This window comes from Platalea leucorodia (assembly GCF_965183815.1).
Source record: "Platalea leucorodia genome assembly, chromosome: 21".
In the NCBI taxonomy this organism is placed as follows: Eukaryota; Metazoa; Chordata; class Aves; order Pelecaniformes; family Threskiornithidae; genus Platalea; species Platalea leucorodia.
In genome coordinates this window covers 1078500-1092814 of record NC_138843.1, presented here as the reverse complement: position 1 = coordinate 1092814, position 14315 = coordinate 1078500, and the positions used below count along the sequence as shown (strand labels likewise).

General features: G+C 71.8%; 2 protein-coding genes across 2 annotated transcripts; one reads left to right on the top strand and one right to left on the bottom strand.

Moving 5' to 3' along the window:
- Positions 1–536: 536 nt before the first annotated feature.
- CFD (complement factor D) lies at positions 537–3134 on the bottom strand. Its single transcript, XM_082331265.1, has 5 exons — positions 3002–3134; positions 2604–2757; positions 2213–2357; positions 1601–1858; positions 537–1015 (listed from the first exon to the last, which is right to left on the bottom strand). The coding sequence occupies exons 1-5, from the start codon at positions 3066–3068 to the stop codon at positions 842–844; spliced, it is 798 nt and encodes a 265-aa protein (XP_082187391.1). The 5' UTR covers positions 3069–3134; the 3' UTR covers positions 537–841.
- A 2987-nt stretch (positions 3135–6121) lies between these two features.
- On the top strand, positions 6122–9292 carry PLPPR3 (phospholipid phosphatase related 3; the record flags this gene model as incomplete). Its single annotated transcript, XM_082331231.1, has 7 exons — positions 6122–6196; positions 6349–6534; positions 6740–6869; positions 7080–7275; positions 7354–7411; positions 7745–7918; positions 8030–9292. 7 exons carry the CDS (start codon positions 6122–6124, stop codon positions 9290–9292), a joined length of 2082 nt encoding a protein of 693 aa, XP_082187357.1.
- Positions 9293–14315: the final 5023 nt, after the last annotated feature.

Below are 14315 nucleotides of genomic sequence, written 5' to 3'. Positions count from 1 at the left end.
CCCGGCACGGACCCTGCCCGCCCTCGTTGCCCGCCACCTTATCAGCCATTTGCAGATTCTGTTTCAGCACAATGACCCTGCCGGAGGCCCCAGCTTCGGACCGTACCGCCCGTGGCCGTGCAGCAGGATGTGTCCCCTGCTCCCCCGAGGCGCGGGCGCCCGGCCGGGGTGATGGGCTGGGGCTGCTCGGCTGCGGGGCTCGGGGGTGGGAGCGGGGCCCCGAGGGGTGCTGGGGTGTCGGCGGAGTCCACGCACCCCTTGAGGAGAGCCCACGCCGGGGCAGAGCTGGGGTCGAGCGCTCACAGCGGCGAGTTTGGGGGGTCTCAGCACATGGCCAAGGCGAAGGAGGGGATGGGGCTCCCTCCAAACGCATGGGCGGTGGGGAGCGGTGGTGGGGAGCGCAGGGGGCCCTGGCCACGCCGTCCCCACGGGCTCAGCATCTCCCCACCTCGTGCCCAGCTCCTCCCGCTGCTGCCCGCACCCCCGGGGCAGGGGCTCCCCTGCAGACCCCCCCACGGCCCCGGCAGCTCTGCAGGAATCGTCATCGCTTTATTGCAGCGGGTCGCGGTCAGCGATACAGGCGCATTCAGCAAAGCCTGTGGCTTGCGCCAGCGTGGGGGGCTGTGACCCCCCGCCCTCCCCCAGCTGGGCCCTGCGCTTTGCGAGCCGGGGGCCGGGGACCCCCGTCCCCTGGTTTCTTGCTGGCCAGCCCTCCTCCTGGCGCGGGGGACGCTCCGGGAGCAGGTCGGGGCAGCAGCGGCAGCCCCCAGCAGCAGCGCGGGTGCTCTGGCTGTGCTGGCAGCAGCAAGCCGTGGCGTGGAGCCGGGCCCCTGGGGACGGCTCAGCGAGTGTCTCCCTCCCCAGCCGCCGAGGCCATGACGCTGTCGATCCAGGCCGCGTACGGGGCGATGCGGGTGTAGATGGCGGGTTTCTTGTAGTTGCCGCAGACGCGGGAGCCGGCCGTGACCACCCCCTCGGCCACCCCGCTGCAGACCAGGGGGCCGCCGGAGTCTCCCTGCAGGACCAAGGCTTATCAGCACCACCGAGGGGTTTTGCTGGCTGTCCCAGCCCGTCTCCCACCCCGACCCTGGAGCTGGGGGTCCCTGCCTGACCCAAGGCTCTGCGGGGGGCAGAGCTTCAGCCCCTGGGTGCTCTCAGCCACGGGTTTCACCCACAGGAGCCGTGGGTTGGGGTCAGTCCTGTCCTCCCTCGCCAGCCCTCGCTCCTCCCCTGCTCCGGCAGCCCAGATCCCGGCTCTGCCGGGACGTGGTGGGGCAGGTGGGGGGGGGCCTCCAGCGTGGCCCCGGCATCCTGGCAGACCCACCGGCGGGTACCCTGGGGCACGCTGGGTTGTGCCCGTGGCCTCATCCCTGGCTCCAGGCTCACGGGAGCTCCTTTGCCGCGGCCAGCACAGGGCAAGGAGCCCCCATCACCCTGGGGACGCAGCCCCGTCCTGCCCCGCAGCCCCACCCCCTCGCCTCTTCTGGCTGCGGGTATCCCCCCGCCCCAGACCCCGAGTGGGTCGGCAGCCCCAGCCCGTGGGTCCGGCCGCGGTTCCATGTCCGGGAAAGGAGGGAGCGGGAGGCCGGGGGAGCGGTACCTTGCAGGTGTCCTTCCTGCGGGAGTCGGTGCACATCATCTTGTCGGTGATGGTGTGGTCGTGGTAGGTGCGCTGGTTGCAGATGTCACGGCTGATCACCGGCCGCTCCACCTCGTAGAGCTTGCCCGGCCGGCGGCCGCTGTGGCTGGTGGTGCCCCAGCCCGCCACCAGGCACATCGTGTCGGCCGCCACGTCCCTGTCCTCCCGCTGGAACGGCAGCACCTGCACGTGTGCGTTGAGCTCCGCTTTCTCCTCCAGCTGCAAGAGGGGACCAGTGTCAGCAGGGGCTGGCTACGGCCCGGGACCCGGTGGGGCACGGCGAGCCCAGCCCTGACGCCGGGACGGCCCCGGCCTTGGCCGTGCTCCAGGCTTCACCGTTCCGCCCACAGCCCCCGGCGCCGCAGCCACAAGAACCACGGGGAAGACGGAGGCATTTGGGTGCAGCCCAAATGGGAGAAGCGAGGACGGTCCCACAGGACAGGGAAGAGGGGACGGAGCAGTCCCAGCCTGGCCTCGGGGGCTTCCCCCATGTCATCAGGGACCCCACGGGGTCCCAGGGGGCAGAGGGATTTGCAGGAGCAGGGAGGAGGGTCCCGGCGGCCCCAAGCCCACCTGGAGGAGGAGGAGGTCGTCCTTGTTATTGTGGATGTTGCTGCCGGGGTGGGGGATCTGGGCGCGCACCCGGTACAGGCGTTTGTGGGGCTCCGGCTCCGTCAGCGAGTGGGCGCCCAGGAGGACCTGGAAGACTTTGCCGTCCCTGGAAGAGAGGCAGCGCGTGGGGCACGCGGAGCTGGGGCTGTCACTGCACCCAGCCACAGAAACAGGGTGCTGTGGGGTGCCAGCGAGCCCCCACCGGCTGCCGGGAGCTCCCGGGGGGTCACCGCGGGCGGGAGCAGAGCCCTGGTGCTCCAACACCGGGGTCGGGGCTATGGAGCAGGATTTGGCCTGAGCCAGCAGCCACCCCCAGCACAGAGCAGCCCCCACGCTGACCCCTGGCACTCACGTCTCCTCGGTGCAGTGGGCAGCGCTCAGCACCCACTGCTCAGCGATGAGGAAGCCCCCGCAGACGTGCTGCCCGTCCAGCTGCAGCGAGGCCATGTACGGCCTCAGGTGGGGCTTGGCCTCGTAGCCCCCCAGGATCCGTCCCCGGGGCTGCCCTGTTGCAGGCGGGAGAGAGGCTGGGTTAGCGGGGCATCGCCCCAGCCAGCCCGGACGGAGCACGGGGCAGGGTCACCCCGGCAGCCCCCTCCCGGCGTCCCTGGACCCTTCCCCGTGCCCCACGGCAGCGCCTGGCTGCGGACGGTGGCAGGAATCGGGGGGCTGGGCAGGACCCCCACCCCATGCTGGGGACGTCGCTGCCCCAGCCTGTCCCCGTCCCGGGGTGCGGGGGGACGCGCTCACCGTTCACCAGGGCCCCCAGCAGCAGCAGCAGAGCGAGGACGAGGACGGGAGCAGAACTCAGCCCCATGGCTGCGGTGGAGCCCGGCGCTGCCTCTGCCCTGGCCGTGGGGTCCGTGGGCTCTGTGGGACGGACGCGGCTCGGCCGGGGCCGGGGCTGGGGCTCGCTTTTATGTCCAGCTTTGGGGCGGCGGCGGGGCAGGAAAGGGCAGCGCAGGGGGAGCCGGGGGGGTTTCCGCAGCGTGGGCCGAGTGTTTTTAAATATTCAGCTTATAAAAGGGATCAAGAGTTCCCGTCACGAACAGCGCAGGGAAGGAGGAAACAACAGCCTGTCCCAGCTGCCGGGCCTGGCACCCGCTGCGGGGGATTTCTGCGCTGTTGTTTTCAAAGCCAAAACCGAATCCGGCTCTTGGCACGTGAAGGCTCCGGCACATGCGGCAGCGCCCAGGCCTGGCCCCAGCACCCCCGGACCAGGGACCCCCGCCCGGCTGCCCGGGGAGGGTCGGCGGGAGCGTGGCGGTGGGTGCCGGGTGCCGGCGCGGTGGGTGCCGGGTGCCAGCTCGGTGGGTGCCTGGGGCCGTGGCGCGGAGCTGAGCATCCCCATGGGTTTGCCCTTGGGGCTGGCGAGGACAGAGACAGCAGGGCCAGGACCAGCAGCACCTGGAGGGGGTCCCCACGGGAGACCCCTGCCCCGCGGGGAGCTCCTGCGAGGGCTGGGGGGCGGTGGCGGTGGTGGCGGTGGTGGCAGCGGTGGCGGTGGTGGCGGCGGTGGCAGCCCCGGTCCCCTCTGCCTTTCTCCCCGGTGCCGCTGAGCGGAGCCACCGCCTCGGCTCCCGCCCGGGCCCCGCGCGTCCCCGCGCCCCGGAGCCGCGCTCGCCCCCGTCCCCAGCGCCCCTCACCCGCCGCGGGTCTGCCCCGCGGCTCGGCTGGGCTCCCGGGGAACCGGGCAAGGGGCTGGAGCCCACCCTCCTCCTCCTCCTCCTCCTCCTCACGCACCGCGAGCCTTCACAGCTCAAAACTGCCGGGTTGCCTTTGTCCGGCCGCGCAGACACCCCCCCACCCCGAGCCATCGGCCGCCCGAGCCCCCCGCACCTGCCAGCCCCCGACCCCCAGCACCAAGGAACTCCCGGCCCCGGCCGGCCGGGGACACCGGCGAGGAGGGGGCCGGGCCGCAGGGGCCGGGGTGCGAGAGGGGCGAGGGGTCCCTCCGCGGGGGCGGCTTCGGCTTCCCGCTCTCTCCCGCATGCTGGGCAGCACATGGCGGGAAGGGGTCGGACCACGAGGGCGGCAGGAGAGCGGCGCGGCGTGGCCAGCACCGGCGGTGGCCCGGTCTGGCTCAAACCGGGGATTTTCCGCAGGGAGAGCGGCTTAACCGTGGCTTCCAGGGATTCGGGATTTAGACGTTAAATACGCCGGGAGATTTCTGCCCACTTAGGGCCGAAAATGGAACAAGGGCAACGCGTGGTGGCCGGCGCCGCGGCGTGGGGCCGCGCAGAGCCCGGGCGGGACCGTGAGTGGGTGGGCGGGGGGGAGGCGAGGGGCCGAGCGTGGGGTGCAGGACGTGGGCACGGGGCGTGGGGGACGGGGTCGGGCTTGGTCAGTGCTGGGATCCGCTGCGAGCGTGGGGCGGCAAAGGCCGGGGAGGACAGGGCCTGGGGTGCCTCCTCCTCCGCCGAGAGGTGCTGGAGGTCCCTGGGGGAGCACAGGGAGTGGCACCCGCTCCCCCAGCCCTGAATCTGGGGAGACGCGAGGCTCCAGCTGGGGCTGGCCTCGGGCTCCATCCCCGCTGCGCCGGTGCTGGCACCGGCCTCGCCGAGCACAGCAAAAGGGTTCGTCCCCAAGTCACCCCCGAGGCCCCCGGGACGCAGCGGTGCCCGTGGGGAGGGCGGGTGCCCCATGGCCCCCGTCCAGCGGGGCCCGGGTGGGTGCCGGGGGCTGGCAGAGCTCCGCGGGGGGCTCGGGGGGTCACGCACCCACGCTGCGGGAGCCCCGGCTTGGCAGCCCTGGGCTCACCCCAGCCCCGGGGTGGGGCAGCGCGGCGAGGGAGGGGGCTCTGCAGGGCAGGAGGGTCCCCGGGGCGGGGTGCGACCCCACTGCCCCGCAGCACATGGGGGAAGGGGCGGGGGGCCCCGCGCCCCCGGTGCCTGCAGCGAGCCCCGGTGCAGCGCAGGCTCGGGGGCAGAGCGGCGCGGGGTCGGTGCTGCGCTGCCCCCGGCCCCGCCCGCCCCTTTGTCTCGCCCCCCACCCCGGGCCCGCGGGGGCGCAGCGCCCCGGGAGGGGCCGGGAGCGGCGGGGCGGGGCGGGGGGCGGCGGCGGCGGCGGCGGCGGAGGAGGAGGCGGCGGGGGCGGAGGAAGCCGCCGCTCCCCGCGCTCGGCCGAGGCAGGAGCATCCCGGCTCCGGGGGAGCCCCGCGGCCGCCGCCCCCGCCGCCCCCGGCCCCGCTTGGCCCCGGGGCGGCGCAGCAGAGGTGAGTGGGGGGGCGCGGGAGCACAAAGGGCCGCGCCCCCCGCCCGCCCCCGCCCGCGGCTGCGGCCCCGCCGGGAGCGGCCGCCCTGGGCCCTGCCCGGGGAGCCCGGCTGCCCCCCGAATCCCCCCGCTATTGCCCCCCGACCCCCCCGCCGTTGCCCCCCGCCGTTGCCCCCCCCGCCGTTGTCCCCCGCCGTTGCCCCCCGTTGCTCCATCCCCCTTATCCCCCCCCGCCTTTGCAGCCGGGGCTCGGTGGCGGTTTCGGGGGCTGGGGCCGGGGGGTGCCCGGGGACCCTCACCCCGGCTGGGCTCTGCGGGCGGCACACCCCCCCTCCACGCCCTCCGCAGCAGCCTCGCCGCCTGTCGCGGTAGTGGCCTCCTGTCGCGACAGCCGAGCCTCCGCCCCACCTGTTGTCGCAGCCCCCGGCTCGGCCGGGCCCCCCCCCGGGTTGCTGGGGGTCCCCTGGGGCGGCGATGCCCGGGGGGTCCCGGCGGGGGCAGCCCCCCGGTACCGGCAGCTTCTCCCCGGTGAGCGGCAGCGGGGCGAGCGCGGGGCTGCCCGGTTCCCCCGTGGGGTCGGGAGCCGGGGGTGACGCTGCTGCCCCACGGCAGGGCAGAGGCGCAGCGCGGCGGGACCCCGGCGCCTGCCCCAGGACCATGATCCCCCCCAAGGAGAAGGCCAGGGCTCCCAAGGACAGCATGACGCTCCTGCCCTGCTTCTACTTCGTGGAGGTGGGTGTGGGGTGCGTGGGGTGGGGGGCTCCTTCCCCTGGCCCGGCCCGGGCATGGAGGGGACGGGGGCTTCGCCCCTTCACGGCGGCGCGGCGCGATGCCAGTGCCCGTCGTACCGGGCGGCGCGGTGGTCCCGACGCTCCTGTCCCCAGCTGCCCATCGTGGCCTCCTCCATCGTGACGCTCTACTTCCTGGAGCTGACGGACCTCTTCAAGCCGGCCAAGGTGGGCTTCCAGTGCTACGACCGGGCGCTCTCCATGCCCTACGTGGAGACCAACGAGGAGCTCATCCCGCTCCTGATGCTGCTCAGCCTGGCCTTCGCCGCGCCCGCCGCCTCGGTGCGTCCCAGGGCTCGTCCCGCTGGGGGGGAGGATGGAGCCTGCCCGGGGCAGAGCCAGGGCGTGGGGTCTTGGTGCCAGCAGCACCAGGGGACCGGTGCGGGGAGCCCGGCGGTGCCCTGCATCCGCAGGGCAGCACCGCCGACAGCCCGGACCCCCCGATCCCCGCGGGGCAGCACCCCCTGAGCTGCCAGTTCCTCCCCAGATCATGGTCGGGGAGGGCATCGTGTACTGCCTGCAGTCCAGGCTGAAGGGACGCACCAGTGCCGAGGGCAGCATTAACGCCGGCGGCTGCAACTTCAACTCCTTCCTGCGCCGGACCGTAAGGTTTGTGGGTACGTTGTGCCGCAGCCCGGGCAGGAGCCCTGCCTACCGCAGGGGCTGGAGGGGACGCGGGGGCACCCTGGATGCGATAGCAGGAATGCACAGCCCCACCCAGGCCCCAGTGACCGCACTGGACCCTTCCCAGTGCCTGTGGGTGCCCCGGGGCTGGGTGGGCCCTGGGTGCCCTGTGTGGGACAGGGGGTGACTGCTGCCATCCCCAGGCGTCCACGTGTTCGGGCTCTGTGCCACGGCCCTGGTGACGGACGTTATCCAGCTGGCCACCGGCTACCACGCCCCCTTCTTCCTGACCGTCTGCAAGCCCAACTACACGCTGCTGGGCACCCCCTGCGACGCCAACCCCTACATCACCCAGGACATCTGCTCGGGCACGGACAAGCACGCCATCCTCTCCGCCAGGTACGTGCCGGCGGGAGACCTGCGCCGCGATGCCAACCCTCCGGCCCCATCCCAACTGTGCCCCCCTCTCCCCCGCAGGAAGACTTTCCCATCCCAGCACGCGACGCTCTCGGCTTTTGCTGCTGTCTACGTGTCGGTGAGTTCCCGGTGCTGCCCAGCTCTCGGCCGCGCGTGTGCCGGCTCGGGGGCAGCACGAGCGCCGTGCCGCCGGGCAGCAGCATCCCTCTCCTGTCGGCACACAACCTCCTTGCGCAGACAAGCTCTGCCCGACACCCGTGTTGGGGCGTGGGTGTGTGCACACCCCTGTGCACAGTGTCTCACCCATGCACGCTCAGGCACTTGCACCCAAAGCGCTCTGCATGGCCGGCGGCTGGGGAGGGGAGAGGCTGCGGTGCTGTGGTGGCAGCGGGTGCCGGTGCCACGAGCCGTGACTAACAGCCTATTCCTGCTCCATCATCGCCACCGCCAGATGTATTTCAATTCCATCATCTCGGACAGCACCAAACTCCTCAAGCCCATCCTGGTCTTCGCCTTTGCCATCGCCGCCGGCATCTGTGGCCTGACCCAGATCACCCAGTACCGCAGCCACCCTGCCGACGTCTACGTGGGCTTCCTGATCGGCTCCGGCATCGCTGCCTACCTGGTGGGTGCTGGTCCCTGCTCTCGGGCGGCTGCGGTGGCTCAGGAGGGAAGGATGCTCAGCATGGGCCGCGGTCCCCGGGGCTGGGCTGATCCCGCGCTCCCGCTCCCGTAGGCTTACCACGCCGTCGGCAACTTCCGCGCCCCGACGGAGAGGGTCCCGGTGCCAGCGCCGGCCAAGGACGCGCTGCGGGCGCTGACGCAGCGGGGCCACGACTCCGTCTACCACCAGAACAAGTCGGTGAGCACCGATGAGCTGAACCCACAGACGAGGCTGGAGGAGGTGGCACGGCCGGTGCCGCGGGAGAAGAACTCCCTGGGCAGCCTGAAGCGGGCCAGCGTGGACGTGGACCTGCTGGCCCCCCGCAGCCCCATGGGCAAGGAGAACATGGTGACCTTCAGCAACACCCTGCCCCGCGTCAACACCCCCTCCATGGACGACCCCGCGCGGCGCCACATGACCATCCACGTCCCCGTGGACGCCTCCCGCTCCAAGCAGCTCATCACCGAGTGGAAGCAGAAGTCGCTGGAGGGCCGGAGCATGACGCTGGCAGAGGAGGCGGCGCAAGGCCGGGGCGCAGGGGACGCTGGCGAGGACGTCCCCCCCTCCCTCTACCCCACGGTGCAAGCACGCTCAGCTGAGCGGGCGGCCATGGGGCCCCGCGTCCTCATCCAGCCCCGGCCGGGCGCCTCGCAGCTGGTGCACATCCCCGAGGAGAGCCAGGCAGGTGCCGGCGTCCCGGCCGGCAGCGGGGCGGCCGTGCGGGCCAAGTGGGTGATGGTGGCGGAGAAGGGGGGCGCGCAGAGGGTGGCCAACCCGCCGCGCTTGATGCAGGTCATTGCCATGTCCAAGCAGCAGAGCATCGTCTCCGTCACCCCCAAGCACTCGGAGACCTCCTCCTCTTCCACCAGCTCCGACTCCTCCCAGTACCGCTCACCCTCCGAGCGGGACAGCTCCAGCATCATCACCATCGACGCCCACGCCCCCCACCACCCCGTCGTCCACCTCTCCGCCGGCAACGGGCCCTGGGAGTGGAAGTCGGGGCCGAAGGGGCCGGAGGGGCCGGACACCTACGAGCTGGGCGAGATGGGGAAGGATTTCCGCGGCTTCCGCCCGGCCAAGAGCGCCGGCATCTCCCCCGGCTCCTCCGTCAGCGACATGGAGCAGGACGAGCCACGCTACGGCAGCCTGGCCGCCATCCCGGGGGCGGCGGGGGGCAGCGGGGAGCGGGGGGACGCCGCCGCCGAGGGGCTGCTGGGTACGGCCAGCCGGGAGTCCACGCTGCGGAGGAAGCCGGCTGAGAGGGATGGGCAGGTGGACAGCGAGGTGGACCACTACTACAAGAAAATGCAAGCCAGCCGGAGGTTTAAGGACTGAGGCCCTGTTGCCTTTCCCGCGCCCGGACCCCCGCTCCCCTGCCCCGGCTCAGGCGGGCTCCATAACGCTGGGGTCCCTCTTTGCTGGGGGGGCATCAAGACAGGGCTGTCTTTGGCATCGGGGTGACCAAGCGGCGCGAGGACACGGCAGAGCACAGTCACGCCGGACGCTGAGCCAGCCGAGACGTGTGCGGGACCCTCCGACGTGGGACCCCGCTCCGCCCGGGCAGCTGGGAGGGCTCGGGGCTCTGCCCCCGGCCTGCGGGGCTGCGTGGCTCCAAGCACTTTTGACTTTCTTTTTCTCTCTAACACAGGTGCTGACATTTCTGAGGGGTTAATTTATTCTGGCTCTGGAAGTGTACGGGGGGCAGGTGGGGAGTAAACGGTGCTGAAGGGCTTTGGGGGGGCTGGATCGAGGGGTCCTGGGGAGGGGGGTGCTGCCATGGGGGTTTGTGGGTGCTGGGGGTCCTGCGAGAGCTGCGCAGGAGGGGTCATCACAGGCCCCATCCTGCGCCACTGGGCCGTGCTGGGGGGGGGACGGTGCTGGGAGGGGGCGGTTTGCCCAGGGGCTCTGGGCACGCAGAGGCTGTAAATACCGTACGGGCCGAAGTGGAGGGTGGGCGTTGGGGTGGGGGCGCGGGGCCCGGGGCTGGCACGGGGGGAGCCAGGGCTGAGCTCTGTCCCCAGGAGCAGCAGCCCTGGGCTGGGGACTGAGGTTTTGGGGGGACGGGGGGGTCTCTAGGCTGTGAACGCATCTGTCGGGCAATGGCTGGAGCTGCTGTGGGTTGAAAAGCAAATAAACACGTGGATGTTCCCCGGCTGGGCTCCTTTGCCAGGATGGGGGGCTGCTGGTCCCATGGCTGGTGGGGGGCAGGACCGGGGCTCACCAGCGGCCGCTGCTCCAGGCAGGTGAGCGCCGTGGTCCGAGGGCCAGGAGAGCCCCAGCGCTGCCAAGGGCAGGGCTCGGCGCGCTGGACTCGGGGGGGCTCTGCCTGAGCGCCTGAGCCTGCGCCGTGGCCAAGCAGCCCGGCGCCGAGGGAGGGTGTGGTGCTGCTGGTGTGTGCCCCCCTTCCCAGGAGCGAGGTGGCCGGCCGGGGGCCCCACGCCTCCAAAATGGGCTCAAGGTCCTTCTCCCCCTCCCACAGGCCAGGCTAAAGCCCTTCCAGACCCCAGCCCATTAACCACCAGGCAAGCACAAGCAGTCCCCTTACTGCACTCAATGCGTGACCACCCGTCGGCTGCCCGGGGTGAGGAGGGGGCTGCGAGCTGTGCTGGGTGCTCCATCGCACCCCAGGGAGCGGGGGGCTGCGTGACCCAGGGCACTGCTGCCACATGAAGCGTCCTGCAAAGCCCCGGGGACGGAGGGGCCCAGCGCACCGGGACCCCCTCGCTGTCCTCCCGCCGCAGCAGGAAAGCGCCGCTGCTGCAGTTTCCTGCCGCGTTGCTGTGGCAACGTGGGATCCAGCACCGCGCCGGGCTCCCGCGTGTCGCCGTGTCACCGCCAGCAGTGGCACAGCCACGAGGCCGGGTGACCCCAGCCGTGCCCCGTCCTCCCGCGGGAGCGGCCGGCGGAGCCCCGGCACAGAGGATGCCAACCCAAGGGCAGGGACTGGCAGTGAAGGCAGCAGCAGCGGTGCAGACTCAGATCTCATTTGGCGTCCTCCCGCGCCACCGCCTCCCCCAGACCCATCGCCGTACGGTGGCGGCGAAACCCCGCGCGACCCGGCACCGCGCAGAGGAGCATCCGCTCCCATTTGTCACGGCTTGTAAATCACCGTGGGGAGCGGCGGCCGCCCCCGCGCACGGCCTTCCCGGGAGACCCGCAGGCAGGGACGGGGACAGCCGGGAGAGCGGGCAGGGTTGGGCAGGGTTGGGCAGAAGAGGGGGAGAAGCAGCCAAAGCACAAGGGAGCACAGCAGCAGAGCCGCCACGGCGCTCTTGTCCGGCGGGCAGAGCCGGACGGGCCGAGGCGTGGCTGCTCGGAGGGGTTCACAGCGGCTCCAGAGCACCACGGTCGAGGCCGGTTTTGCTCCGCAGCCCACGGGAGCTGCCACGGAGCAGGGACTGAGCCCCACGGTGCCGCCGGCGGAGCCGCCCCAGCCCGGGGTGCGGCGGCAGGGGCAGCCTGTGCCCCTCAGAAACAGGGCGATGTGATGATGGCAGTGAACTGCCGCTGCCAATTGGATTAACAGAGGATATGCCAAAGCCTCCGCCTTGCAAACATATGGATTATCCAGCATAACCCTGACTCGGTGCTGGAAAAGCCACCCAGGGATTAGCAGGAGGATTGCCAGCAGCAGCTCGCGGCGCAGGGGGCTGCGGCAGGGGCACCGGTGGGTCGCGCCTGCCCGGTGAACGGGTCGGTGAGCCGGGGGTCCGGCGGCAGCACGAGGGCCATGGTGCTGCAGGCTGCCGCGTCCAGCCTTGCTGTGGGCGACCCAGGAAGGTGAAACGGAGCCATCGGTGACGGCCGAGGCCGGCTGGGACGGAGGCCTTGCTCCGGCAGCCTCGGCGGGGGGAAGGGGAGGTGGGGGAGCTCACATCCCCCAGCCCCACGCCGCCATCGCCGCTCTCACGGCTCATTGCGGTGAGCGATGGCGTCACACGCCGCTTCGCGCTGCCTCTGACCCAGCGGTTTCCATAGCGACTGCCAGCCCCACACCGCTCCCGCAGCCCCCCAGCAGCCGCCGCCGCCTCGCCTGGGGACCCACGGGGCCCGGGGGGGAGCGGGAGCTTCCTCCCCCTCCTCCTCCTCCTCCTCCTGCCCCCCCCGGCCCCCGCCCGGGACGCAGAGCACCCCTGCCCTCGGCCGCAGGCAGGAGGAGAGGGGCAGGGTGCCAAGGCGGCTGCCAGACCCCATCGCCCCGCGGGCGGGGGCACGGCTGGAAGCTGCAGCAGGGGCTCTGGGTGAGCACCCCGGCCCCGCGGCTTTGAGAGGGGCCACGGCTCCTGCTGAGCCCCCAGGGAGCGGGCAGGGATGGGCAGGGGAGGGAGGCCCTGCCTGAGCCCCGCTCCCCCGGCATGGGCCTCAGCCAGGACCCGGCCTTGGGCCAGGGAGGGTCCCTTGAACCCTGAGCCGACCTTTCCCCCCTGGGCCGTCCTCTGCCAGGAGCCCCCTGCACACCCCCGGACCTGGGGGCGTAAGGCGGGAGCAGCACCCGGCTCTGTGACCATCAAGGGCCCCGTGCTGCGTCCGGCCCCGTTCCTGCCGACGGGCGCCCATTGCCCCCTCCCGCCCCCCGCCAGGGGCACCTGCACAGGGGCTTTGCGACCCCCTCCGCAGGGAGAAGGTGCCGCATTAACCAAACCCCAGCTGCGCCCGGGGCGCCGGGCGTAAACACAGATTCCCCCCAGCCTTGTGGAGTATCGACATCGGCCTGAAGGGAAGGCACCAGCGCTGGTCAGGGCCAGGGACCGAAGGAGGGATTCGCTTTCCTAAACCCTGCGCTTTAGAGCGAGGCGGCCGCTTGACAACCGTCCCACAGCATCTTCGTCCGAGAACCCGCACCTTCTCTCCCCCGGGAGAGCTTCGGCGTCCGGGGCGCCGCAGCCCTGGGCGAGGGGGTCCCGTCTGCTCCCGCTCCCCACCGCGCCGCTGGGGCAGTTTGCAGAGCGCTGCTCCCCTCGCTGAAGCCCTTTGCGAGACGCCGAGTACACGACGGGCACTTGGCAGCCCGGGAAGTCTGGCTTTAGCAAATATTGGCTGAGGCCCGGCCGCGTGAGCCGGCTGGGAAGCCCCCTCGCAGCCGGGGGCAGCGTTGGCGGGGCTGGGGGCTCAGCCGCGGTCACCAAACTCGCTTTCCGTACCTGGAGATGCTGAGGGCGCTGGAGAGACCGGCCTTTCGTAGGGTGTTCGTTCTGCAGCGACCTTCTCCCCCTTGCGCTGGGCAGGGGCTCGCGGGGAGGAGTGTTTGACCCAGAGAGCTGGCGACAGCGGCGTGCTCCCCCTAAACACAGCCCAGGTTTCTGCAAGTCAGCGTTTTCCCGTTAAAGACGTCCTTAGAGAAGTTCCCTCCACTGTCAGAGGAGGTGGCCTACCCAGCCGCACAGGTAAGAGCTGGCTCTGCGGTGCAGGACCGCAGACGGGTGCTTTCCCTCCCGCACCCAACACGGGCTCTGCCCCATCCCTGCCCTCCCCTTGGCGGGGCGGCAGCGGGGCTGGAGAACGTCCCCGTCCCCGGGATGCTGGGCCCTGCGGGGGTTTCGGGATCGGGCCCCCGGCAGGATCGGGCCCCCGGCAGGCGGCTGCCGCCGTTGCCATGGCGACCCAGCCCCTCGCAATCGATCTTCGCTTTGCCTGCAGCAAGAGCCGGGGGCCCTAATTACTGCACCGGCGCTAATTAGCAATGCACTCCTCGTCGGGACGGGCGCGGGGCTCCCGCCTGGCGGCGCGGGGGGGGCCGCCTTCGCAGGGCGCCGCTGCCTGCTTTTCCCGCTGCGCTGCCTGCTTTTCACTGGAAGGAGAAATAAATGCCGAAGTCGCTGCCCGTAGCTTTACCCCATTTCCATGAACCTGCCGAGCACCAGGAGGTGCTGCCACCTGCGAGCAAGCCCGGGGCAGGGCTGGAGGCGCCACGGCCGCCTCTCCGGAAGATCAGCTTGCAGCAAACCTTCCTGGCACGAACGCCCACCAACCCCACCTAGAAAAATCAGAGGCCCAGGGGTGCGGGCTTAAATAACAACCTTGGGGGCCAGGAGCGGGCTCTGCACCTCGTAACCGGAGCCCTGCTGAACCGGACACTGCCCGTCCCCGCGGGCAGCGATGCTTCCCCACGGGCACGGGGGCGAGGGAAGAGGCCGCCTTACGAACCCCGTTACGCTCTCGAGGAGCCCCAGGCTCCGGCCGGACCCCGCTCAGCAGCCCTGGCGGCTGAAGGCCGTACCCAATAAGCTCCTGCTTAACCTTAACGTGCTCAACACAAGGGGAGCGTGGCCAAAGGACAGAAAACGGCAGAGCCACAGAAGCAACAGCTCAGTTGATTCTTTCTATCCCCACCCACGCGCACCAGCGTTGCCAGCTCGCG